Source organism: Aspergillus bombycis (assembly GCF_001792695.1).
Source record: "Aspergillus bombycis strain NRRL26010 chromosome Unknown contig00159, whole genome shotgun sequence".
Taxonomy (NCBI): domain Eukaryota; kingdom Fungi; phylum Ascomycota; class Eurotiomycetes; order Eurotiales; family Aspergillaceae; genus Aspergillus; species Aspergillus bombycis.
In genome coordinates, this window is record NW_019170161.1 from 75 (window position 1) to 26,365 (window position 26,291).

The window sequence follows — 26,291 nt, forward strand, 5'->3', positions numbered from 1 at the left end:
CACATTGTTGTTGCCTTCGGTTGGATCGTAGTGTCGGAACTCGACCCTACGGATCAGATCGCCTTGCTTTCGCTATGCGACGCCAGCATTAACCCTCCTGGACCAATCTTATTCGAAATAGTCTTGGTATCATGAGAATACCCCCCAGCGGCCCCATAGTTTGGTAATAGTATTCCAGTTTTGCCAACAATCCGGTGACCAACAAACGTTGTGATTTCCGGCTGACGGTGCAGTTGGGCTCTTCGGTCAACATGCCCGGCATTGCTGGCACGTCTCCCGCCTCACTAGAGCACTTGGGCCGGCCGCTATTCAGGGCCCACAAGTCACTTCCCCGAAGGCCAAATGGCGATCCAAGTGTACATGTCATCCACGCGTCTCCATCTGACCCCATCGTTGACACTTCAAATGGCGGTGCTCACGCAACGGCGCCCGCTCTTCCTTTAACACCGCCCGGTGTTCCTCCAGATGAATCCCCAACGCCAAAAGAGCTGGAATTACAAAAGCTCGCCTCGCCGCACTCCATGTCTGGAACAGCGACACCTTCAAAACCATCGCACCCACCAACCCCCGAAACCACGCCGCCTCGACTTCCTGCCACGACGTATCGACCTGGATTTGGCAGTCAATTCCGGCAGGCTTCTTCCTCGTCGCGTGCGGAGTCTTTCCAAACAGCATGCGAAATGATCTCCGACGGTGAGACTGAGACCCCTCACCGATCGTCCCCATCGTCGCGTCAGTCGACCAGGCAGAGGTCACTGCAAAAGAGTGTTCAATCAGAACCCAAGAATGCCAGACCGGAAGATACCACACCTGTCGTTGACGAATCCGATGCCATCTTACTAAAGCCATCCCGGTACGAAGGTATTAACGGGGAATGGGCAACGGAGAACACCGACAGGTTTGCTGCGTCGCGTCAGAGGCGTAGGCGCTCAAGGAACCATTCCTCCGATGCTCTTCCTACCGCAAACGCGCCGGAACAGCCTCAGAATACATGTAGCACGAGTGCGCGCGACTTGGATGTCCCACGAACACGTGAAAGGAACATACGCGTTCGAGTCCGAGATGCGCAGGACACCGGCGCCAGTCCATATCCAGAACAGTATTCTGAAAAGATTGACTGGAGTCCCCCGGAGGGCCGAACGGATCCCTACACCCACGATGATTCTCGCCGATTCTCGGGTGTATCCACTTCCTCCACAATCGAAGTGATGATTGTTGACACACCCGAGCCGTATAAACCCTCCCTTCGTCATACAGAGAAGAGGGTTTCGCTGCGTTCGACCAGCTCTCCTATCACCAGGTCAGAGCGTGGATCCTTAGTCTCGAACCCAGATTCGCAGCACCGCTTGATCCACAAGGCTGCTCGTATCTCAGAAAATGATCGCAGAAGTATCGCATCGGAGATGTCCATCTCTGAAAGCTCAACCCAGGGTGGCCTTCGGCAGCAGGTGGAGGTCGTTCCGGTCGTGGTGATTCCGGAGCGGCATTCATCTTTGAAATCCTCGGCCTCGACCAGCAGAAAGCCATCCAATGCCAGCTCTCAGCCATCGAGCCGCCGAACACGGACAAGATCGGGGAGCAGACCGGAGTCGCTTGATCGTCCACCCCAAAAGAGACGTACTTTGTCAAATTCCAGTGCGCCCTCCCATCAGGACACAGACTCCAGGGGTCGCAGCATTGGTCGGCCCATTATCCCTCCACGTAGCTCGTCATTATCCGCGCCGACCAGCCAGAACAACTCCCGAGCCACGTCCCTTACATCAATGAGCTCGCGAAATTATCCATCGGCGGTGGAGAACGAAAAGGAAAACCAGCAGCCGGAGCCACCGATGCCTGAGCCTATGAAAGCACCACAAGTACGTGACCGGGCCGATGTGCTGAAGACGCAGTCCATTCTTATCGGGGTAGAGGATATGGCCCATCTACGCTCACCGTCAGGGGCTTTCACGCTAGGATCAATCCCGTCGTCATCGCCAGGATTAGTGGAGATTAGTGAAGCTACCCTGGTGCCTTTTTTTCCACACAACAATGAATCTCTACTGCTGGTCGACCCGCAGCACCGATCTGGACCTCAAGGGCTAGCAATTCGGGTAGAATTCCAAGGCAGTCCGGCAAAGCCAGAATTCCCTCAAAGCCCAGAACAGGGTGAGGTAGACTCCCCACTGCAGAATCCGCGCCAGCCCCCAAATCCCCCCGTGTGTAAGATCAGTCCACCCACCCCGGTGAATGAGGCAGATCGTGAGCCTGAAAGAGGCACGGGAAATGGGGAGACGGGTGAGCAGCCCTCTCGCCGATTCGGGTCGGTTCGACGCCCTTGGAAGCTCCGACCTCGTTCTGATTCCTTTAACTCCATCGCCCGATCATTCTCGGTAACGTCGGCGAAAAACCGCATGGCGGGGAAAGATATTGACGGCAAACTCCACCCGTTCTGGAGGCCTCGTCGGTTCTGGGAAGATACATCGGAATCCGAAGACCAGTCCCCTCGCGAACAGACTTTTCGTCCTCCCACGTTGGGGGCCGACCAGGTCATTAGCAACTCCTTGGGGATGCCTCAACAGCGGGTTGTGTTTCAAGGGCCTCCCATTTCTCCTCGCAGCATTGACACGAAACGGTCTTCCGATGAGGCGGCTTCCCGTCGCCAGGCCCGGGACAGTCTCGTGGGCAGTCGAGTATTCATGCCTGAGGCGTTGTATTCACAGACTTCTCTTCACCAGCGACGATATCGCTCTCTCTCATGGTGGCGATTACGGCTTCGGTTTGGTTCCGTGCGCAGCTTCCGTAAGCGTTTGAGACGCAGCTGGCAGCAGCGTGCCGAGGGCAAGCGAGAAGCCCGACGCGAGGCGCTGAAGCAGAGCATTGGTGAAGCAGTCCTCGTGGACTCCAGCACGCAGACGCGAAGTATGGTGCAATAACTTTTACGATATGATCGACGGTGCTCGAGTAAGCCCAGCACGACACGACCAATATGATGAATGACGATCATGCATGAACGATCTCTGTTTCTTCTCTTGTGCTTTATTTGTTATTTCCTTTAAGATGTTTATCTTTCTGTTGCAACTATATTGATGCTTGACGAGTCACGAATGATGGACCCACGGAACACGAGATCCAGCACGATGATTGTTCGGGCGCGGTGGCATTTCGCATGATGTGTGTTCTCTCTGTATCATACGCCTACTTTGATGAGATTATAAATTTGCCCATTACGAGAAATACAAGATAACAATACACAATCATAACATATATACTGACTCAGGTCCCTGAAACGCGTAAACCTTTATATTAAAAGAAACATGACCGGACAAGGAGATACTAGATATAAAAATGAAGAAAAAGAAAATGGAATCACTTCCACCTCCCCATCCTCCCCCGAACAGCCATCTCACCAAACTCCGCCTCCCTCTCCCTCTTCCTCCGCAAGCCCTCCTCCTTCTCTTTAACGTAAACATCTCCCTCTCCGGCCCCTTCACCCTCCTTCCGCAGCCGATCCACCGCCTTCACGTTCTCCCACAACCCCGGATCCAAGAACGGCTGCGGGCCAGACGAGAAATCATACTCGACAGTCGTGGGCCGAGACTTTAGCTCCACATGCTGATTCTCAGAGACAGACTTGGATTTGGATTTGGATTCCGCGACTGTCGACGTGGACATAGAACTTGGTGTTAAATGAATATGTATCGGCGGGTCCGTAGCGGTCGTGTTGGAGAGGGTGGGGTTGTTGGGGACGGCAAGAGGCCGTCTGGAGGGGACTAGAAGTGTGGAAGACGGCCGTGTGGTTTGGAAAGCCATTCTATATATACATCAATCTGAGACTAGGTATATGCTATTGTACAGTGGGTGTCACCTGGTGACAGACAGGGAGGAAGTAAGTAATCTATATACTCCGGGTTATCAGAGTCAAGACTGGTCGCTGTCAAGGCAGGTAAGCACTATGCCCAAACAGGAACTAGCGGGGCGTCAGCTTAGCTCGTGTAGCAATTGACAACTGAAACTTGCACCACGCCACTTCTCATCAACTGCAACCAACTCACGGGTGTTTTCCAGATCCAATTCTTCATGTCGAGATGGGCTCCAAAACATTTGAAGGCGAGGGCCAGAGAGATGGTAGTATGGATTAACCTTATTCCACCATCTTAGTAAGAGTTGTGCTTATTCATTCCTTGCAGATGATCCGTCCAACTCAATCAGTTCCAATTCTGCTGGCGGAGAGCCGCGAGGCGCTCATCTGTCCCGGGACGGCGACGGCAGTTTGGGGGATGGCGATGGGGACGACGGTGCCGACGGAGACGATAAGGCTGGCGCCGTTGCCACCACCTCACTGACCGAACAACAACCTTCGTCGGAAACGACCAGCAAGAAGAAGAAACGAAGAAAGCCCAAGAAGAAAACCTCAGCGTTAAAGCAGTCCTCGCCGCCACGGGTCCCGTTGAGTGACCTTTTCCCCACGGGCCAGTTCCCAGTCGGCGAGATCCACGAGTATGGACCCGTGGTCGAGGGCACGGCTCGCACAACGACCGAGGAAGCCCGATACCTGGCTCGGAATCATCTCCAGGATGACAGTGTCCTCAGCGATTATCGCAAAGCAGCAGAGATACATCGTCAGGTCCGACACTGGACTCAGGAGAACGTTCGGCCTGGCCAGACTCTCACGGAGATTGCCGTCGGCATTGAGGATGGCGTGAGAGCGCTACTGGGCAATGCTGGCCTCGAGACTGGGCAGTGTCTCCAGTCAGGATTGGGATTCCCCACGGGACTCGCTTTGAACGATTGTGTGGCGCATTACACGCCTAACCCGGGCCAAAAGGACATCGTCTTGCAAGCAAGCGATGTGATGAAGGTGGACTTTGGTGTCCATATCAATGGCTGGATAGTGGACAGTGCGTTCACAATGTCGTTTGACCCAACTTACGACAACCTACTTGCCGCGGTTAAGGATGCTACGAACACTGGTATCAAGGTAGGAAAGAGCCCTGGTATCTCACAGGTTATGGCGCAGCTAACGCTTTTCAGAATGCTGGAGTCGATGTCCGTATCAGCGACGTCAGTGCTGCCATCCAGGAGGCGATGGAAAGCTATGAGGTCGAAATCGGCGGCAAAGTGTTCCCTGTGAAACCGGTGCGAGATCTTAGCGGGCATGACATCAAACGCTATCAAATTCACGGTGGGAAGTCAATCCCATTTGTGAGAAATTCCAGCCAAACGAAGATGGAAGAGGGGGAGATTTTTGCCATCGAAACGTTTGGCTCGACGGGCCGTGGCTCTACAGTGGATGGCGTATGTTTCCCCTTTGCTTGCTTGAGATCAGTGTAGGTGCTCACAAACATGCTAGTTTGGTGTCTATGGGTATGGAAAAGACCCGAACGCACCGAAGAGGGTGACGTCCCCTCTCGCCTCGGCCAGATCTCTGTACAAGACGATCAATGACAATTTCGGCTCGATTGTCTTCTGTCGCCGTTACCTTGAACGACTTGGAGTTGAGCGCTACTTGGCCGGTGTACGTATTCATCAGCCTGCCGATCGGAAAGTGTGCTAATTCCGGAACAGATGAACAGTCTTGTAAACAATGGGATTGTGGAGCAATATGCGCCTCTTATGGATGTGAAGGGATCATACTCGGCACAATTTGAACATGTGAGTATGCTCTCCTACTGCGATGCGGAGCCAGAGCTAATCGTGCTTTGCAGACTATATTGTTGCGAGAGTCGTGTAAGGAGGTGGTCAGCCGTGGAAGCGACTATTGACATCTTCTACGTGCAACATCAGTGGTATAGGGAGCTGCTCCCTTGGAATCATTCTGCCTGACGCCATCCAACATGGCTCATGCTCGACCCTCGTTTACAATCTAGTTTTCTGGCCATTCAACATGGTACATTGTGCCGATTAGATAGTGTCAGTAAGGGCATCTGTTACTTACAATGTTTAAGATGACCTACGTACTGCTCTTCCTGATATATTACCCTCTGATTCAGACAGACACCAATAAATAACGTAGAGGATCAATTCACCCTCCGAAACCAGACCAACTCCCCATCCATCGTCGGCTCCAGATCGACACCAACTTCCCTCACGCCCTCCGGACCAAGTCTGAACTCGGCGCGAACAACTTCATAATCGCGAGGATCCTTGTGCTTCTCCTGCAACCTCGCCAACCAAAACTCCCCACTAACATGCTCCATCGCAATCATCATACTAAACTCCTGACTCCGGCGATCCGCAACGAGCCCCTTCCCCCCAGCATCAAGCACCAAATCCATAGCCCCATACGCAGGATGCCAATAACCCCCAGTATACTCCCTAACCTCCAACGCGGGCCTCAAAACAGGACAAGGCAAGTCCGGATAAAGCCGTTCTCTCGCGCAAGCCAACTCCTCCCGCCGCCTCTCCTTCTTCTCCCTAATAACCGCCCCCCAATCCACCCGCTCGCCCACCGGCGTCCCCAACAACCCATCCAGCAAATACATATACAAGACCTGCTGCATCTGGTTACTCGTCACCGTCGAATTGCCCATAGCAACCAATCCCCAGTCCCGCCCCGGGAGAAACATCATCAGAGACCCAAACCCCCCAATGCTCCCTGTGTGCCACACAATCTTCTCCCCCCGGTAGTAATCCACCCGCCACCCGAGCGCGTACAAATGCGGCCCGGGGAACAGATTCGTCGCCCCGGTCATGGACACAATCCGCGGCTCCACCAGCGCGGCATGTCCCGCCCTGCTTAGCGGCCCGCTCTGTGCCATCATGCAGCGGAGCCACTTCGCATAGTCTACTACACTGCTAATCATGCACCCGGCTCCTGACAACTCCGCGTACTCGGGGTGGTCGATCTCGACGAATCCCGAGGAAGAACCAGAAGAAGAAGAAGAAGAAGAAGAAGAAGAAGAAGAAGAAGAAGAAGAAGAAGAAGAAGAAGAAGAAGAAGAAGAAGAAGAAGAAGAGACATCCCAGACATACGCCCCAGCCAGCTCATCCGGCCGACTACCAGCCACCGCATCACGGAGCGTCCAATAGGTCGCATCCATGTGGAGCGGATCCCAGATTCTTTCCCGGAGGAAGACACCCAAGTCACGGCCGGTGAGGGTTTCGATCGCGTGCGAAACAGCCGTGTACATGAAACTGTTGTACATGTATTTCGTGCGGATGGCGGCTGTCATGGGGAGATGGCGGAGTCTTCTGACCTCGTCTTTGGGGGTTGCTGAGTTGTCGGGTCGGAAATGGTAGGAGTGCTCTGGGAGGCCTGTTCGGTGGGCGAGGGCATCTTCGAGGGTGATGTGTTCAGTGGCATAGGCGTCTGGGAGAACAAAGTCGGAGCGGATGAGGGATGAGAGGGGCGTTGTCCAGGTTAGGGGCTGGGACTCTTGGGTGGGAGATTGGGTGGTGTTGGTGGCGGCGTCGTCGTCGTCGTCAATGAGGAGGGATAGGGCTGCTGCTGTGAAGGATTTGGTGGTGCTGGCTGTGTAGTAGAGGGTTTGCGGGGTGGCCGGCGTGTTGGGGTATTTGGATATGCCGTAGCCCTGGGGTTTTATGTGGTTGTTTGATTAGGTGGGTTGATTGATGTATATAGCGGTTGAGGATTTTTTATCTACCTTGGAGAATGTGTCCGGTCCATTGATGACGGCGATTGATGTGCCGGGGACGTGCCATTCGGCGAGGAGGGCGTTGACGAGATCGTCGAACTCGGGTGTTAGGGGAGATGTTCCGCGTTGCATGCTTGTTGTTTCAGGTGGATGTCGGGGAAGAGAGGCTAAGTATAGGCTGGGTAGGATTGGGACTTATATGATGTTTTCTTTGAACTACGGAATAAGCACTAGTTCGTTAGAACTACCGGTGGAGTTATATTAAAGGCAAGGTAAGGTAGCAATCATGCATATAGATAGCCCACTCGTATTATCGTGCATTTGCTACTTTGGATCTCAGACCCTCCGCTAAGAATTAGTGCTTTTAGTACCTTGGCTAAGCCTCACTGAAGAGCTGCTAGTGAAGTCTTGACGGGAGGTGCGGATCGGCCAACGTGGATAAGCTGGATTGTACTTGATAAGACATGGCATTAATAGAGGTGTCTCTCTAATCAGTAATTGGGACTGCTATCAGATCCAACCAAACGTGTCGTAGCGTGAATGTACTGCTTGCGATCTTGCATACAGCTACGTTGGACATCTCTCATTCAACCGCCAAATCTTGATAATCGTGTCTTCATGAAATGTTATCATCTGAAAATCGTCCAGGTATGTAGTCTCGAAGAGTAGTAATGCATTATTCAAATAGTTCAACCAGACTCCTCGGGTATATATACAAATACACGCAGGATATGCAGTAAGCCAGCCTTAAAACGCCAGAAATCGTAATACGGTAGCAAAACAAAACATTGTAGGGCAAGGCTATGCAATACCTTGAGCCTCCATCCCTGAAATCGTAGAATATGAGTATGGTAAATCGACCAAACCATCCAGCAGCCAGTTCAATGGGTCAAAAACTTCGTAATTGGGCTCCATAAGCCCGCTTGGGAGACCCGGGACGCTGCTACCAGACTGGACACCCAAGGTGGCTTGCGGAAGCATAGGTGCAGGTGCCAGGCTAGGATCTCCACCAATACCAGGAGTCGAGTTGGAAGTATGTGCAGCTCCAACGGATGACGCTGCGGAAGACTCGGCGTTAGAATCTGGGTTCGTCGGGTTCTTAAGATAGGCTGCATTTCTGATTAGTCCCTAGGTACATAGCGCGTCTACGCTTGAAGCAAACATACCTTCGAGGTTTCGATCTTTCGTCCGCGCGTCTTCCCGCCATCGCCACACCGAGTCGAAAAGAAGCGACATACTCATGCGACACCGGACTTTCAGCATCAAGGAATCGTCCATCTCGGAGCTGTCGGTGGACGGTTTGGGGGTTGGCGTATTCTGCAACCTCCACATCTGGGCTAGAACTTCGGCAAGCCGCTCCGGTAGATCATTACTAGACACTGATACTCCCCGGATAGCCCAAATAGTCCGGTTGAAAAGAGTCTTGGTATAATCCATATTTATATGAGCCGCAAAGAAGCTCGTGCCAAGCTTCAGTAGCGTACAGCCTGCGGCTACCAGCATCTGGTAGATGTAATACGGCGTGTAAGAGAGTACCGGCCCAACCTCCGTTTCCAGGTTCATAGCAGCCTCCAGGAATGTTCTGGTTGCAACATACAAAGAAAGAAGACGATCACGGTAGTCCTTTTCAGTAGTATCGTCGAAAAAGACCGACAAATGTAGGTGCAGGTTGGCAGCGCGAAGATAAAGATCGGTGATACCTGGGCAGATTAGTATGTTTCTCAATCAAGTATCCATGGGTAAGGCTCACAATCATTCTGAACCTTCAACTGCGACTCGAGTTCATCGAAATCCCGAGCAAAGAATGAGATCAGCGTCGATCGTTCCTGGTCATTACACAGCCCAACAGGGTCCCGGTGGTTGATATAGAGTGCTCTGGTGACCTTGTCACAGAGCTTTTCAATCTGAAGGCGCGCACGGATACCTTCCGGCAACTTGTAGTTTGGGTCCAGCGACTCGCTCGAAAGTGTCCAGTCATACAAAGTAGACGGTGGCTGCCCGTACCCGGTCGCAACCCTAGATGGCGCCTGTCAGGATAAAGATGACCCCAGAGATTTAGAACAATGAGTGAAGACATACCGTTGAGCAACAATATTGCAGATCGCCCACGTCCTCACTTTATCTTTCAGCTCATCTTCAATAAGCTCCACTCTGAATTTACTGAAATCTTGAGCATATGACGGACGATGTAGACCGAGCTGCATGGCCACCTGCATCATCATTCCACAAAGCATAAAGGTGGGATCGGTGGAGGTGCTGCTCGTGGGGAAGGGCCAGGTACAAAGCAAGCAGAGAGCTTTCACGACATGATAGCTTTGTGGAATGTCTGCCAGCGTACTCCATACCAGTCGCGAAACGGGGCCTGCGAGGGAGTTCAAAAGGTGCGTATCAGGCTGATAACGCCGTGCTCCAACGCTAATAATAGTCCAAAAAAGTAAAGGTGAGGCATTGTAATATTCATCGGGCGACTGTCCTCGTTCGAGGAATGGAAGAAAAGGATGATAAAACGTAAAATACCTGGCAGCATTAGGACATATCCCCAAGACACCATATCTAAACCGAGACTTACAGATCAAATAATTCTGTCACCCTCTCCGGTACAACGACGACATCTTCGATCCGCTTGAAGTTGTGGCTCCCGTTCCTCATATAGTTAGAACCATCGAAGCCCGAACGTAGGTCTAAAAGCGATGCGACTGCTTCGTGAGAGCCCATATACTGATCGGCAGACATGCCCGAGGGCGTGTGATAAACGCCAGCCGGACTAACATGGCTAGAAGGTTCCTGTTTGGGAGTGTGTTGGGCAGATTGTATAGACGGTGGTTGTTGGGGCATGGACGTGGCAGAATTCGCCTGGACGTTGGCAATCTGCTTCCTCAGCTCGATGATCTCCCTTTCCATCTCCGCATTGCGACTGCGCTTCCCGACTCTCTTGAAGTTGGATTCGATTTTGCAGTCAAGTTTCAAGCGACGGCAACGGGAGCAGTCCATCCATGGGTCTTGAACTACATCGCAGCGCAACTGCCGTAACGAAGTATGGATTAGTCTGACCTGTGAGGGCAACAGTATAGTCTTGGATGGTTCAGGTGCTCACCTTCTGCTGACGACATTCGTTACAGGCACGCTTCACAGGCTGCCTTTTCTTCTCCTCACGAAGCTCGCTCTCTTCCACGTCATCCACGCTGCCAGGAGAACTGTCTAACCCCGCCATGGCGACAGTGCGCTTCCTGGCTGGTCCCACGCCATCGGGCCCGCCAGTAGCCGAAGCAGATGGATGGCTGACACCTCCCATTACGGGACTGGTGGCAGCAGGAGCATTATTCCCTGCACTTGGCTCCAGAATTTCCCCCTGCAGGCTGCCGCCTCCGATTCCGCTGGGTAGTGCTCCGAATGACGCCAGGCTGGTTGCGGGCGAGTCGACCGATAAAGCTCGGACGGCAGAAAAAAAAAAAAAAAAAAAAAAAAAAAAAAAGGTTTGGCGTGGCCTGTCACCACACAGTTTGCACACAAGCCCACGAGGGACAGATAAAAAATAAAACAATAGGCTAATGATACAGGGAATAAATGTCACAGCAAATAGTAATATGGACTATTCAAACTACCGTTCGCCAACTCGGTTGACTGGATGATCAGATCCCCTCAGCGATGGATGAGTAACAACAGTGGGGGGAGGCGATTGAGAAGCTGTCCGATCTCGCTCTCACGTGGTTCCCCGGCGCACGTGATGATAACGGAGGCTTAATAACAGGGAGATATAGCCTGGCAGTTCCTTGGTTCATGTTCTACCCGCGAAGATCCAGCGTGCTGTCTGGTAGTACTCTACTACGGCACTCCTGATTTTTCTTATCTACCTGTCATAGTCGAAGTGGCTTGGCAAATGCATTTCATGTGAAAGAGCATATGAGCCGCATTCCTCCGCCTCATCGCATTGTAGATCCTCCATTCCGCATCTCTGGAGATCTTATCGCACATTTCGATGTCATGGTGGAAAGCCGCTAGAACAAAGAAAAGGGCTTGCAGGTTAGCCGACGCTAAGAACCGCTTCGTATTGTCGTCAAATGCTACCAGATTTGCTAGGGATCACCCACCCCCGAAAGCACTACACATCGTATTCCCGAGGCTGTGTCGCTCATTGCCCCATGATGAGCATTAAGCCTTGCACTGCCGCCAGGAGACCATCCCAATGGCTGCTGGTCAGGGAAAGAAAAGCTTGGTGGTCAGTGCTGTAATGCTACACTAGTGGGTTGCCCGACTTCTAGAAACAATGTCTCTCCGTGGATGCAGAAGTGTTCTTCACAACCCTCCATGTTGGCATCCTTAATCTCTATTCGCTCGTCCATGGATCATCGCCCCCATTTCACTGTTTGCCCGGCGACGCATCACCAAGCCATCATCTTACATCACAGGGTTCTTATATATGAGTGTAAATATTACGTATAAAGCAGCTCGGCTCCTTCAATGCTGATCGAATGCCTATCTGTTCTTTTGCAATATGATATCTCTAGTATATGAATCTTCAGTCGTTTTAACAAGATGAAATCGTCTCCTTTCGAAAAGCTCACAGAAGACGCCGCGGAAGTTGAACCTCCATCGTACGGTCAGATTGATGAGCCTCCCCTAGTAATACCGCCGTTGGACTTGTTCAAAACAGCTGGACCGCCTGTTTGTTCGACAGTCACCCAAGACCAATGTATTGCTCATCTGAAGTTCTTAGCAGCACTCGCCGATCTACGCGACAACTTAACTAACATCAAGGGTCTATTCAATATCAATGATCCTGACCCAGATGTGTTTGGAGCTACTACACATGAGGCATTTGCTCGTGTCAAAGAAAAGCGATGGGCTGTGTACACAGCCAGGGCAGCCGACCGCTACACGACTTGGTGGCAGAAATGTATTCAATCCCCTAGGCGATGTCCCAAGCGCCGTGACCTGCAGGACGGCAGTTATGACTCAATTACCGAGCACAAGACGTTCTACTGGTCTCCAAAGGCAATGCCCCCTCTAGGTGAGTGAAGCCTTGAAGCGGCCTTCATAAACTATTGCAAGTTGCTGACAGACTTCCCCATCAGATATTCTAATGGTGTGGCACGCACATATGCTGAACCCTAGGGCCTTTCTTGAAGATTGCATTCGAGGAGGTGCCATGGGCTTCTGGACAGCTGGTTTCCCTTGGGAAATTATCAACTCCTGCATCGACGATCAAACCATAGAATACAACGCTGGGCAGGCAGCGGTAGCCCGCTTTCAGCAGAAAACCGGTCTGCCCTGGGACAATCTAAAGTGTTCATCCAAGAAGCCCCTCGGTTGTCCTAGCTGTAAGCACGAGCTGTCCGTGCCCTGGACCGAAGCTCGGATGTCTTACCCACTCGATGAAGCATTTAACAATTGCCGGGGCTTCGCTGATAAAAATTTCCAAACGACATGTCCGGTCTGTAACTTCCAAGTCACACACGAGAGCCTAAAGATCGAGAAGTTTCGGAAAGATGTTAGGGCTTTTTGGGCCTCGGACGTGCCGATGCCGGGGACGTTCTATGATATCAGGGGCGTGCCAAAAGCTGTCTCTGTCTCGAGTCGAAAGAAGAGGCAGTCCATATTCCCCAATCGCTTAATCAAGGCGATAGGGACCGTTCTCCTTTCGCAGACTGACCCAACGGACAATGACTGCAGGACAATGGCGGCGTTACGCAACAGGCTACAGTCCAGCATCATGAGCCGGGACATCATGCGAAAGGTCAACCCAGATTCAGGCTTTTACTCATTATGGCCAGAAGAGAAGGTGGCATTCCGTCGGATGATGGCTCGCTATTGGGATAATCATAGTCCCTTCGCGCTAGACCTGGTTGGTGCTGTCATTCGACAAGGAACTTTTGTTCAAAAGATGGACAACATTGATTGGCTTCACTCGCCTACAGTGAAGGCCACCATGGACCGTTTGATCAGAAAATATGAAGTTTTCTTCCAAATCATGGCACAAAACCCACGCAACATGGCTGTCCCAACTCTGGATGTCGATCTTGCCTGGCATACCCATCAACTGTCGCCTTCAAGGTACTTTGACTATTCCATCTTCACAACACGGCAACACACCAGGGTTCCGAATTTTATTGATCATGACGATAAAGTCGAAGAAACTAAACTGTCGGATGGATTCGAGTGGACTAGCAAAATGTACAAGAAGCTCACCAAAGGTGATATCTACAGCGAGTGCACTTGCTGGTACTGTGAGGCTATCCGAGCTCCGGATCTCAGCGACGGCATCTTTATCTCCCAGTCAACCTCCCGAGCTCGCGAAGCGGCCGCCAATCTCCACAATCGGCCAGATATATCTTCGAATCCGGACAAGAACCCCCATATCTCCGCGCACAGTGCTGTCCCAGCGGAAACAAAGAAGACACGGTCCGGCTTTAATCCTCGATATGTGAAGCACTTGAAACTTCAAAGCAACTACCAAAAGTCACGCCGTCGTGCAGAGAAGCGAGATCGCAAACAAGGCAACAAGGAACAGGACCGTGCTTCAGACGCCAGTCTTCATGCCCTTCCCATGGTATACGGTTATCCAATATATGTGCCATGCTACGCCCCGTATGTGGCTGACCCCTGCGTGCACTCCAATGCATATGCTTCAAATCCAGGCTGCATGAGCTTCGTCTCCGGGGCCCATGGCAACTGTGCCGTGGGAACCTGTGGAGGCAGTGTTGCGGCAGGCGGCTGTGGTGGGATGGGAGGGGGATGCGGCGGTGGATGTGCTGGCGGGGGGGGCGGAGCAGCAGGCGGGTGTGGATCAGGTGGTAGTGCAGGGTGCGGCGGGAGTAGCAGTGGGGGAGGCGGAGGCGGAGGTTGTGGTGGCGGGGGAGGAGGAGGAGGCTGTGGCGGAGGGGGTTGCTGAAGAGATTCGAAGCCTGTATCCTTGCTTCCAAATTATGATTGTGTAGCTCAAGCGTGTTTGGAATTCGTTGCTTGTGAACTTTATACTCGATACCATGAATTAATATGATTTTGAACAATGATTACTGGAGAAAGAGGCTCTTATTTGCGTAACTAACGAAACTTAAGAATAACATCCGAATCAGGCAACCAAGATGCTCTATCCAGAGCAATACCATCTCAGATCGATGAAAAGAAACGCATACCTAATGGACCGGAATCGTCCCATCACCAACAAGTCTGCAAAACTTCGCCGAAGACTGAAGCGTCACCTCTATACTTGAGAGTATCCCAGCCATATCTGGGTTTCAACCTCGGCTGGGGTTATGACCAAGAGATGACCCAAGAAAGTGTGATAATTGTATACCCAACTGCTTGGACTGGAAGTCGTAACATATATATCCCATTTGCTCATCTGCAGAATCAGAGTGCACCTCCAGTAATCACCGTAGTATAAATTCAGTTTGAACCGTATGTAGAGTGGATACCAAATTCACTTGAGTTTCGTAGAGACTGAAGTTCTGACTAGTACTAGTATATGGTAAGAAATTCTCCGATACGTATCAATGTATCCATCGATGAACCAAGTCCCCGATAAGCGAAAGGCACGGGCCGCCAAACCCAATCAGGGTGCCACTAAACCTGAACAAGACCCAGGTATCAATCTCCAGCATCACTCAGGGCAAACTTCAAGATCTGACGAAATCCCCTAGAGGGTGGTAAGAAATAGTGAAAAGCGTCATCTATGCGAGATGCATCTGCAACACTACTAACCTACCTATTCACGCAACCATGGCCAATAACAGCCGGCAATGGTCGCCAAGGCCCAAAGGCCGATCCATTGTTGAGTGCAGCTATTGCTGCATTCGGAAATCAACTAGAAGTGCAACCCTTGGGGAAAGTATGCCATTCCACGGTTACGATGTCGCGGAGTTGTGTCGACGGAAGTTATATACGTAACCATTAGGTTATGCTGGTTGCTCTTGTCTGGTCCACTGGATATATAAACCTTCGGGTACCTGGGTAGAAACTCTTCCATATCTGGTTTATTTTTGCACGTACATACGTATCTTCTGTTCTCGAGTATATTCCTTCAGTCGGTATGTGACTCACCTAGTCATACATGCAGTTCTAATGGTAAATTGACAGGCCACAATTGCAAGAGAAAACACAATGGACATTAATAAGCTCAAGAAGGGCTTCAACGACACCACAGAATCCGCGAAGGATCAAATCAGTAAATGTATGTACAATTCTAAGGATTCTGCTTGGTGTATAGAGACAATTTAACTAATGAATACACAGTCTACGGTAAGTAACGGATTTAAAACTTGAGCTTTGTTCTGCTCTACTCCGCTATATGATGCTCATACGGAGTAGAAAAGCCAGGCGAGACCGCAAACGATGCTTTGAACAAGGGCAAAGAACAGGCTGCCTCTGCTGCCGAGAACGCCAAGGCGACCTTGGACAAGGCTCTGGGCAAAGGAGAGAACAACAACGTTTGAAAGGGTCGGCACTAATCAGGTATCATGGTTGGGCTTCCATCCTGCTATTTGTGCACAGAGACCCGTTACGGTAGCAATGGTCAGATAAACAACATAAGTCATCCGAAGTAATTCAACGTTTCCTTGTAAAGGCTGACTTTTAGTAAACATGTTTAGTCTCGTGTGCTGCACAGCAGCCATATGCGACTGATCAGCGCTGTACGCCTTGATTCAGTTTAACTGGGTATATCTAAATGAAGTGGTACGAAGAGAGACAGAGAGAGAAAATGGAAAGAGGAAGAAAACACCGAGACCAATTGCTGAGGGAAAGCCATTCAATGGCAATGCCAGCTACATCACTATGCATTTATGTCTTTTTCTATTTCTTTCGTAAATGGTGCGTTCGTTCCATTCCTCTATACGCCTCCTCCAGAGGTCGTTCGACGGTTGGGAGCTCGTGGAGAGTGTAGGGTCAGTGGATGCCCGGCGATTAAGAGGTGGTATAGCTGGCGACTCCTGACGAATGTCTTGCGACTGCGGGCGCCGGCCCATCGATCTATGGTACCCGGTACGTAGCCATGAATCGCGTGGGACATCCAGAGAGGCGTACTGGGGGTCTGGAAATTGTAGGTTGGGTGATGAGAGGGAATACGGATGATTGAGATTAGGCAGCATATCTGGAATCTCAGGTACAGCATCTTGCCATTCTAGAAGTTCTCCTGGGCTCACCACGGACTCAGTTTGAGTCTCTTGGAGCGATGTTTGCTGCACAGGAGCTGGCAATGTCGTCACCGTCGTAGCTGCAGTGTAATGGAGATTCGTTGCGTCAAGGGCCCCTACTGTGTTTTGATCAACCTCTTGAGAAGAGGCTGTGGTCTGCGGTTGTATATGCAGGGGCACCGACGGCACGCTAGGCACCTCCCCATCCTGAGAGTACGAGGCTCCTCGTCGGACCAAATTGCTTTGTGTTCGGCTAAGGCCAGGAGCCTCTGAAGCTCTGGTTGTTCTTCGCACCAGAGAGGCTAATCTAGATCCACTGATGGTATTCAGTCTTTGTAGAGGAGTCCGAGGCAAAGGCTCCTCGGCCATGCCCTCTAGGCGAGTAGTATGAGACCTTTGAAGTTCATCCGGTACATCGCTGGCCCTTTGTGCAGGTTCGGTTCTCGTGGGAAGAAGGGTTCTTCTAAGGTACTCCGGAAGCGGTGCGTCGGGCTCACGAGTGTAGGGAGGAGGAGGGGGAATCCAGTTGTCGGCGTCACTTTCATGAGGAACCTGGAAGATCGGAGGAACCGGTCTCGTCTCAAAAACACGCCGTGGCTCGTCACGATATCGTGGGTTGTACCGTGTGCGACTGGTCGCCGCTGCGGTGGCAGCACGACGCAGTGTATCTCGGGAACGCGGCTGGGTGTTGTCGTAGGGAGTGTCTGGAACCGGAGGTGTATCACCATCACCCATATCATTCGAGGAAACAGAGAAGTAAGAACTATTTCGACGAATGATCAACGGTGGTGATTGGCTCATGGAAATAGCTGCTGGGTACGATTCACGAGCAACAGTTCTGGCCCGGTAGGAAGAATTGCCACGATGCAAGCGCGTTCGTCTTCTTTCCAGCTCAACCTCTGTGTCCAAGCTGGTATTTGGTTCGTGGAGCATCTTCGGCTCCGTCTCGCCAATTTCGATGCTAATTTCAGTGGAATTCCCATCTTTTGGTGATCGCTCGAAATCTAAAAGTAGCACTCGTCCGCCATCAACCGGAACATCTTCTTCGCCAATTGTTGGAGGGCTAATGCCGCCGGGTGCCACAGCCACCAGCCTACGATGGTCAGCCGGAGCGCCGGCAGGTCGTACCCAGCAAGCTGCAGTAATCCCAGGCATATCGCTCATCTTATGACCCCTGATAAGCATCTTCGGCTTGGCGATAGAGTGTTGCAGTCGCTGTGCATTATCTGGTAGGGGCATCATCTCGTCCAGTCGGTGACTTGGACCATTGTCCGAAGCACAAAGTGCGGCTGCAAAGGTACTTGATGGTGCAATATCAAGGCGGTCCGGTATACCATATACCCAGAGACCGGAATCTTGGAAACTTAGGGCGGCAAGCTCTCCAGTACAATCAACCGTCGGCAGCATGACTGGCGGAGACTCCTGCAGTCCATTTCCAGACGTCGGACTCACGAAATATACTGTACCGGAATTCACATTGTTGGCCCCAATCGCCCTGAATGCGGCGGCCTCTTTATCAAAACCCAAAATCCAACTGCCATCACCTTCGGTATGTAGTGGAAGAAGACAAGCGTGGCTATAGCTTTGTATAACCTCAGGAAATAGAATCTGAGTGGTCCACATGCGTGTGTGGGCCTCTCTTGCCGAGATATCGGTAACAGGCTCTGTGTAGAACGGTACCGTGATAGTCACCAGACTGGTATTCTGGCTATCGCCAGACGAACCGAGAAGCATGACCCCGTCTGATGAAAACGCAATCGAATCCACGCCAGCACAGCGGACGGCTCTTCGCTCGGTCGCAAGTGTTCCTTCTCCAATTGCGTATACTTCGATCCTATCGGTATACGCGATGGCAAGAACACCGCCTGTTGGAGACAATGCTAGAGCCTGTGGGACATCATTCAACTTGATATTTTGAACGTGCCTTGCTTCTTCGTTAGATAAACTGTATATGTTGACTTGATGGCTAGACGACACCACAGCAAGAAGCGAACCATCATCCAGGATGGTAGCGTTCAGCGGACGTCTCCAGGTTTTGAGTTCATGTCTCACTACAGCTGAGCCAGATGCCACGTCGAGAACAATGATCCTCGAAGAGCTTATGCAAAGTACTAATTGAGCGCTGGGTGAAAAAGCAAAACGAAAAGCCTCTCCGTGGGGGAAAGCTGTCGAAGAACTCATTGATGTTGAAATAAGCTTCACCAAGGTTTGGCGGGGTCTAAGGAAGACCTCGAAGGCATTGCGTCTTATTTCTGCCCCAAACTTCAGCTTCAGGATAGCGAGGTCATCTGAAGTGACTACATCTGAAGTAGCTTTTGCTGTCAAGGAGAAGGATGGGCAACGAGATAGATGGTGAGTGTATAAAAGGGGCGAATCTGAGATCCGCCTCCATTTTCGGTTCAAAAAGGCTAGAGACGCAAACGTGTTTGCGTCGACAACATAAAGGATGCTGCATAGCCGGTTAAAACAGTTCTTATCTTCAAGGACAAGCGGGCGCAAAGGGCGCCACAGTAGCTGTTGGGGCCGAGAGGAAAGTTATAACTTACTGCTCAATTACCATGCGAGGTAAACTGTTGAAGAGAGATGAGATCAGCTCACCTGACCGCGATTGGCTCTTTTCAAGCGAGCCGTTCTGTTGTTGGCCGGAGCCTGTACTCGGTAGCTGCTCAGGGTCGTGATGAGGACCATCGAGCCGCTCTGCACTGGGCAGCCGAACATCCTCCTCCATGGCCATCGATTCATAAAAGTCTACATTTGCTGGAAAGAATACACTATCGGATTCAATTGCACATCGCCACGGGGGTTTTCTAGGCAGTAAAGGGGCAAAGTTTGGAGAATCAACCGGAGCGCTTGTGGAAGGACGGAGGCGCCAGCTTTAGCGGCCCGGTGGCTGTGTCTCCCAACGCCAATGCAACGATGATCTGGTGCCAGCACGTACATGGGATGAGACGCAGACTTGGCTCAAACGTTTCGAATTAATGATGTGCAGAAATGTGGATCTCCCTCAGTAAGATCCCCGATGCCCCAGACAACAACGAGAAACGAGCAACCGGGCACGATCGCGGGGAAGAAGCCATACGATATACTGCATTTCCCAAGGCATGGGATATAAATAGAGAGCCACGTCCAAGGCACGTGGTTGGTCCTGAGGGCTGACTCAGCTTCCCCACACTTTCCGATAAGAAATGGGAACTTCGTCTAGGAGGAGAAAAGCTAAGCAGACCTCCGCGATTTGTCACTTCAGAGATGTCTTGATTTACCCCTTCGGATTGAGTCACAGAACAGTCGTGTGGACTATGACGGCCTCTGTGCGACTTCGCGACTAACATCATCTGGTTCAATGTCGCTTGCATTGACCGTGCGCTAGTCGGTTTTCATGACCCAAACTCGATACGTGTGCCAGCCCTTACAGTATCTGCCTCTCCGCCTGCACCGCAAGCGCCAATTCCTTGACAACCTCGGATAAGTTCGTTGGCGCGCGCACGCGACTCTCAATTGGGCCTTCAAGGCTAACAGTCGCCGTCCCGGGTCAATAAGCAGCCCATTTGAGAATCGTCATGCCACCTGCGACTGCTCAGAGTAGTTCTGCTACTCAAAAGCTTGTGACTCCGGGATTTAACGCCGGCGCAAGACCATACAGATCTCACAAAGTTCGGGCTTGTGACTTGTGTAGAAAGCGCAAGTCCCGATGCACGGTGGATATCCCAGGCCAGTCATGTCTCCTATGCCGAGTCCAGGGAGCAGATTGTCATTACCAAGAAGAATCCAATCACGATACGTCCATTGCTAATGGCCCCGACCCTAAGAGATGGTCCGTCGATAATACCAGTGAAAGCTTGCCCTCTGGCCAGAAGCGCAAGCGTACCCCCCACAGCGATTCGCCTCCCAGTCGTCCACGAGAAAGTACCTCCACCCTACCCCGCGCGAGTTCCGTAGTGGACAGCCGCGGAAGCGAAACCCGACGACAAGGAGTTGAAGATCCTCACAATGAATCTGTTCATATCGTTGGTCCCGTTGTTGCAGATGATGCACAGGTAATCGAGAAGTTTATGCCGCCAGAGCATTCCAACACGAACGAGGACCCTAACAGCCATCCGTACAATGTTTACTCAAACGATCCGAGAAAACCCATCCTCTATACAACTATCTCTAGGCGGAGGCAGGGCATGCGAGTTGGCATCCCACCGGGAGAGAACCAGAAAGAAGTTCTCGAACAGATACTCGGGCCATTCAGGCATGATCTAGTTAGGCTGTACGCTTTCGATCGTCTCTTGACACAACTGAGTACTGATTCCTATCTGCAGTTTTATAGACAGGTTCAATGTAGCATTCCCAATCTTTGATGGCGACAGCTTTTGGGAGGCATACATGTCGGAAGTCCCAGGGGAACCACCTGCGTCTCTGATATGTCAGGTCTATTCCATGTCGCTTGTCTACTGGAAACATGTGCCGAAGCTTGCCAGCCACCCCAAACCGGATGTCCGATATGCAGTCAACATGACCGTGGCCGCCCTCCACGAGGAGTTCTCTGCCCCGGGCTTGTCGACAATAAGCTGTGCTCTGATTGATCTAACCGGGCGGCCAATATTCTCCATGACCGGCAATGCTATCAGTTGCGGTCGAATGATATCTCTCGCTCACTGCCTTGGCCTGAATCGAGACCCCAGCCACTGGAAGGTCTCTCAGAGGGAGAAAGATCATCGTATACGATTATGGTGGGGTGTGGTGATACATGATCGCTGGTGAGTCCCTTTATGTACGGTCTCTTATTGTCGCTGACTCGGTTGAAAGGGGGAGCTTTGGTCACGGTGTACCTCCCCAAATTGCCAAGAATCAATACGATGTCCCACTCCCTACAGTCGACGGTTTACTGTCGCCGAATGGTCGCACCAATGAACGCGTGAGGGCCGCTCACTGCCACATTGCGCTGTGTCGCTTGACAGAGATCCTTGGTGAGCTCATGCCACTTGTATACGGCTTGCAACACCGAGTTTCCCGCGAGACTTCCAAGAGATTACGACAGATCAGAACTGATCTCGACATGTGGGAGGATTCTCTTCCTGACTGGCTGAAGTCACCAGCAAGTACTAGCACGGAGGAACGTATCTCTGGGACATGTAGCTTGCAGCTGGCTTTCCTGGCCGTCAAGATGCTTGTAAGCAGAGTGGAACTGAAAGTTAGTCTCTAACACTGCGCAACTTCAAATGCATTCCTAACAGGTCAACCATAGGAGGTCAATAGTGCAGATACCGATAACCCAGAGGCACGGCGCTACTTCCAAACGGAATGCCGACGCTCCGCTGAAGAAATCGTTCAATTTATCTCCTCACTTCGGAAAGAGAACTTCCAGGAGTTCTGGTTGCCTTGTATGAGATAGCCCCTTAGAACCCATAAGATCCTTTGGTTTCAATATCTAACTCTGCCACAGACAGCGCCTTCCATCTCACATCCACCGCCACTCTTCTCGTCCGCTGCGCGCTGGAAACCACAGACACGGACGTAGCTCGCTCCTGTATCAACAACGTGGAGATGTTCCGGAGTATATTACGCCGCGTCCGAGAAGAGGAAGACTGGGATGTAGCGGACATGTGCCTGGACCACTGCGATCGGATCCTCAACAGACTCCCTGGCAACGGAAGCACCCCTGACCTCAACTTCAGTGGTGTTGTGCAGCCTGATAATCGCCTGGTGAACCCGGCTGCAATTTCGCTTCCCGAAACGCAGACGAATAATGATATTGTTGACGATATGATGTCCATCTCGGGGACTTTTGGTACGATGGATGGTTTCCCGTTTGATATGACGGGTATCTGGGATGTCTCTGTTTTCCAGGACGTGAATTTACCATGATGTAGCATGTTGGAGACGAACCGGGAGCAATTCTCTTACAATTATACCCAATATGAATCTTATATATATGTTGGTTTTCGACGTAAATATGGTGTCTAGTGCATGTACTTCTATATCTCGAAAACAAAAACTTGAATTTAAAGACATTAAACTTGTAATCTCATTTATACAGAAGACATATAATGAACCAAATGCTATTTTACATACAACCCATGATGATGCCCAGGAGCCAAAAAAGGAGAACCTCTAATCATAACCCCGCCCCCAGAAAAAAAAGCACCTCAGGTACACATTAAAAGATCCAATCGGGAGAAGAGAGTTGCTTCCAATTGACCGCCAGGCGCCATAATCCCCAGGAAAACAATTACTGCTTGCCAGCACCGAACATGCTGGTGAAAGAGCCCTTCATCTGGTTCATCTGCTCCTGCCGAGCCTTCTCCTCTTCAGCAGCCATCTCGGCCAGCCACTTCTCACCGTTCTCACGGATCTCCTTCTCCATCATCTCGTAGTTCTTCTGGCCTCGCTCACGGATCTGATCCCAGAGCATCTTACCCTGGGCGAGACCCTCAGATGGGGTCGCTTCGCCGTCCAAGGTTCGGGTGGATTTCAAGCCAAAAGCAGAGGCCAAGCTACCCATGCTGACCTTAGGCCGCTTCTGCTGTTCCTCGCCCAGCTCCTTCTGGAACCGCTCACGCATGGCCTTCTCGCGCTTGGCGAACTCAACAGGGATATCGGTGCCCTCAAACGACTTTAGGACAGGACGTACGTCTTCCACTCCCATACCGGCAATGTATTCAAGCAAAGGAATCAAAGCAACCAAAGTCTTGTCCTTGGATTCGCCGTGCCACTTGTTGAGGATGATAGCGTTTTCAGGTTGCAGGCGGGCGTGTTCCTCCTTGGTGTCGATCAAGATAACCTTGGACATGTCACGGTTGAGGTAGGAAAGATCCTATATAGGTGCGGTCAGTGGGTGTACGATGTATTTTCATCCCCTGTTTGACAAGACATACCTTGATATACTCTCCATCCTTGTATCTAGTGGCTTCCCTGAACAGTGGCCAGCGGATGATGCGGAAAGGATCGAGCTTGCGAAGTACCTGGTCGGCCATCATGCTCGGAACGCTGGTGAAAAGAACAAGTTCATAGTATTGGTTGAGGTAGCGAAGGAAATAATCGACTCCAGGTCGCTTGGCAACGCGCCATCCGTGTTCACGGCTCCATTCACTGTGCACAAGCAAATCTTCCAAGCTCAGCACCAGAGTGTAAGGCTGGCGGAGATTGGGGTCTTCATCAGGGAGCAGCTTCGGGAAAGCGGGATCTTTGTAGTAGCTGGTAATATCGCCAAAGCGAGCCTTGACGCGGTTGTACCAAAGTCCAAAATTCCATCCCGAAGGGACATCCGGATGAAGTCTCTCCTCCTCTTCAGTCTCCCAGTTCCGTCCCAGATAGGCAACACCACCTGCGCCCGCAAGTAGGAAAAGGGCATACATGAGGTTGGCCATCCGGGCCCTTCGGCGATCAAGAGACGAAACATAACCATCCTTGGGAATATCGCCGCCGTGACCATCATCCGTGTAGTCTTCGGAGCGGGAAGGGTCTTCGGTGAGATTCAGCGCAGTCGGTCCACGACCTTTCGAGCGAGCTTCTAATTCCGCGGCAAGGGTAGAGGGAATGCCCTGTGTGAGATCGGGAAGTGGTTTTTGAGGCGCAGCTTGTTCGGCCGCCGTCTGGCTAAATTCAGCCTTGTCGAATCAGTCAGCTATGGAAATCGAACTCCATAGTCAGGACGATTTACTCACAGATTCGGCAGTCTGGTTTGCTGTGTTTCTCTGTGCATCCGCATTGGTGTCGAATTCAGCTTGAGAGGCCGAATACTCTTGTTGTGAAGGCTGCGTAGACTGGTCGGCTTTGGGAGGCTTGACAGATTCGGGCAGCTTATAAGGAGCCTTGGGTTTATTGTTCTTTGCGTACCACCGAGAGTGGGTAATTGGCAAGGCGGATAAACGAACCGTAGAGGCGAGAGTGTTGGGCCTCGTCAGAGGCAATAGTGCACGGCTCAGCATAGTGGAAAAGAAGAAAGTGTGATGTAATTAAGGATAGGCAAAATCTAACAATGTACTCATGCTCTGCACAAGGTAGGCAGCTTGAGCGGGAGTTATAACAGGATCTGACACCAGACCGATCCAACAAATGCGCGAGAGTACGTTGACAGTCTGAGAGTCCGTCTGTCGAAGTCCAGAGGATAACCGGTCGAGTGACAGAGCTTCGGAAAAGTTGCGCTGTCGGAGGTACGGCGAGCGGCAAGTCCCCACCGCGCAGCGCTCCCTATAAAATCTTCCACCTTCTGCCGGTTTCTCCCTTTTCTTTTTCTTTTCTTCTCCAAGTTATGAAAGTTGAAACCCAGTCGGTAAATTTGACCCAACAAGCCTCTCGATGCATGACGGGTTGTATTAGCTGGGGAGACAAAAGAAGTTTTGCTTCTATCCTGCACCCAAGAGCCGCAGCGAAGGATATCTGTGCAGCTGCAGCCCCGTTGGTGGGATACAAATTGTTCTCTATATAAATGGTGGTTTGATGTTCGCTACCCACCTTGCAAAAAAAAAGTGTACTGTGTTAATTCGCAAGTTCAGTTAACTGTTAACTGCAACAATGGCATGAGAAAGCACCTTATGAAATAAAGACTTCTTTCCAATAGAATATCTCTCTCCGTATTTTTCTTTTCATTTTTATTTTTTTTTCCATTTAGATCCGATCTTCAGCCATTATGGATTCCATATCAGAGGCCCTGGAAAAGGTACACCTCGAGAATCTACCGCCGAAATCAGATAAGATCGAGCTACGAGAGGCTGAGAACGAGGAAAACGAAGAATATATAGAAGCCACGGCGCCGTTGAATCCGTTTCCCTTCTTCGACCTTCCATCCGAGTTACGTTTGCGCATATATCACATCCTTCTCTTTACCCCTCGCCGAAAGCGAGCGCATCTGCACACCAAGGGCAGTGTGGGAGCCTCGAAGAAAAATCCACCACTATCTCCGACATCTCACCGTATCAACCTCTTCCTTGTATCCCGACGTGTGCACGATGAGGCCTCCGACTACTTCTATACCACTCAGACGTTCCGTCTCTTCCCCTTGCAGGACTACTCTCGAATGCCAACAATCAGTATGATACCGCCTAGATACCGGCCCTCCATCGCTACTATCGAATTAATCCTGGGGTCCAGCTGGACAGCACCTCCCAGCTCTTGGAAAGTCAACCGCCGCCTTGGCCTAGAAGAAATGGTTCGTGCCGAGACATTAAAAGTGTTTATTGAGGTCGACCCTTCACATCCGGTGTTTGAAGGCTTCCGGATTTCTAAGAACTTCTACACTGAATTTTCTGGTGGAATACTTCGCGATGTTCTCGCCAAAATGCCAAGATTAGAATATGTGGAGTTTGACGGGTGGCCGTCCGTCCGCAAGAACGGGGCGTTGATGCAGCGTCTACTTCATGAAGCCAAAGCAGCCAAAAAGAAGATTGCTTGGGGTCCCCAGCGCGGATGGACAGACTGTGATGAGGAAGACATGGACATTCCCATGGTTTACGAGCTGAAGTCGATGCAGCGTGGTCGAGTCAATGATGTCCCACCTCAGACTGATTCGTTGTTCGGGCCTTAACGATCACCATGACCTGTCTCTTTGTTTAGCCTGATGTATCTCTAGATGATACTGAAAGTATAGAGTAGTACATAAACA

General features: G+C 51.2%; 11 protein-coding genes across 11 annotated transcripts; 6 read left to right on the forward strand and 5 right to left on the reverse strand.

Annotated features, from left to right (window-relative positions):
- Nucleotides 1-251: 251 nt before the first annotated feature.
- Nucleotides 252-2,912, forward strand: ABOM_011166 (uncharacterized protein; the record flags this gene model as incomplete). The annotated part of the gene is made up of 1 exon (XM_022538294.1): nt 252-2,912. The coding sequence occupies one exon, from the start codon at nt 252-254 to the stop codon at nt 2,910-2,912; it is 2,661 nt and encodes an 886-aa protein (XP_022383841.1).
- Nucleotides 2,913-3,345: 433 nt separating this feature from the next.
- ABOM_011167 (uncharacterized protein) lies at nt 3,346-3,789 on the reverse strand (the record flags this gene model as incomplete). Its single annotated transcript, XM_022538295.1, has 1 exon — nt 3,346-3,789. The coding sequence occupies one exon, from the start codon at nt 3,787-3,789 to the stop codon at nt 3,346-3,348; it is 444 nt and encodes a 147-aa protein (XP_022383842.1).
- A 275-nt stretch (nt 3,790-4,064) lies between these two features.
- Nucleotides 4,065-5,741, forward strand: ABOM_011168 (methionine aminopeptidase 2; the record flags this gene model as incomplete). The annotated part of the gene is made up of 6 exons (XM_022538296.1): nt 4,065-4,107; nt 4,167-4,957; nt 5,011-5,274; nt 5,330-5,494; nt 5,545-5,631; nt 5,685-5,741. 6 exons carry the CDS (start codon nt 4,065-4,067, stop codon nt 5,739-5,741), a joined length of 1,407 nt encoding a protein of 468 aa, XP_022383831.1.
- Nucleotides 5,742-5,996: 255 nt separating this feature from the next.
- ABOM_011169 (penicillin-binding protein) lies at nt 5,997-7,706 on the reverse strand (the record flags this gene model as incomplete). The annotated part of the gene is made up of 2 exons (XM_022538297.1): nt 5,997-7,511; nt 7,584-7,706. The coding sequence occupies 2 exons, from the start codon at nt 7,704-7,706 to the stop codon at nt 5,997-5,999; spliced, it is 1,638 nt and encodes a 545-aa protein (XP_022383832.1).
- A 669-nt stretch (nt 7,707-8,375) lies between these two features.
- ABOM_011170 (putative C6 transcription factor (Leu3)) lies at nt 8,376-10,866 on the reverse strand (the record flags this gene model as incomplete). The annotated part of the gene is made up of 6 exons (XM_022538298.1): nt 8,376-8,683; nt 8,741-9,274; nt 9,325-9,590; nt 9,654-10,091; nt 10,144-10,595; nt 10,669-10,866. 6 exons carry the CDS (start codon nt 10,864-10,866, stop codon nt 8,376-8,378), a joined length of 2,196 nt encoding a protein of 731 aa, XP_022383843.1.
- Nucleotides 10,867-12,107: 1,241 nt separating this feature from the next.
- On the forward strand, nt 12,108-14,463 carry ABOM_011171 (uncharacterized protein; the record flags this gene model as incomplete). The annotated part of the gene is made up of 2 exons (XM_022538299.1): nt 12,108-12,582; nt 12,647-14,463. 2 exons carry the CDS (start codon nt 12,108-12,110, stop codon nt 14,461-14,463), a joined length of 2,292 nt encoding a protein of 763 aa, XP_022383822.1.
- Nucleotides 14,464-15,674: 1,211 nt separating this feature from the next.
- Nucleotides 15,675-16,006, forward strand: ABOM_011172 (uncharacterized protein; the record flags this gene model as incomplete). Its single annotated transcript, XM_022538300.1, has 3 exons — nt 15,675-15,744; nt 15,807-15,812; nt 15,882-16,006. The coding sequence occupies 3 exons, from the start codon at nt 15,675-15,677 to the stop codon at nt 16,004-16,006; spliced, it is 201 nt and encodes a 66-aa protein (XP_022383824.1).
- Nucleotides 16,007-16,336: 330 nt separating this feature from the next.
- Nucleotides 16,337-19,433, reverse strand: ABOM_011173 (F-box domain protein; the record flags this gene model as incomplete). The annotated part of the gene is made up of 2 exons (XM_022538301.1): nt 16,337-19,154; nt 19,252-19,433. The coding sequence occupies 2 exons, from the start codon at nt 19,431-19,433 to the stop codon at nt 16,337-16,339; spliced, it is 3,000 nt and encodes a 999-aa protein (XP_022383823.1).
- Nucleotides 19,434-20,262: 829 nt separating this feature from the next.
- Nucleotides 20,263-22,555, forward strand: ABOM_011174 (putative C6 transcription factor; the record flags this gene model as incomplete). Its single annotated transcript, XM_022538302.1, has 5 exons — nt 20,263-20,957; nt 21,010-21,447; nt 21,497-21,860; nt 21,936-22,071; nt 22,134-22,555. 5 exons carry the CDS (start codon nt 20,263-20,265, stop codon nt 22,553-22,555), a joined length of 2,055 nt encoding a protein of 684 aa, XP_022383826.1.
- A 364-nt stretch (nt 22,556-22,919) lies between these two features.
- On the reverse strand, nt 22,920-24,618 carry ABOM_011175 (protein translocase subunit TIM50; the record flags this gene model as incomplete). Its single annotated transcript, XM_022538303.1, has 3 exons — nt 22,920-23,504; nt 23,566-24,297; nt 24,355-24,618. The coding sequence occupies 3 exons, from the start codon at nt 24,616-24,618 to the stop codon at nt 22,920-22,922; spliced, it is 1,581 nt and encodes a 526-aa protein (XP_022383825.1).
- A 701-nt stretch (nt 24,619-25,319) lies between these two features.
- On the forward strand, nt 25,320-26,213 carry ABOM_011176 (uncharacterized protein; the record flags this gene model as incomplete). The annotated part of the gene is made up of 1 exon (XM_022538304.1): nt 25,320-26,213. One exon carries the CDS (start codon nt 25,320-25,322, stop codon nt 26,211-26,213), a length of 894 nt encoding a protein of 297 aa, XP_022383828.1.
- Nucleotides 26,214-26,291: the final 78 nt, after the last annotated feature.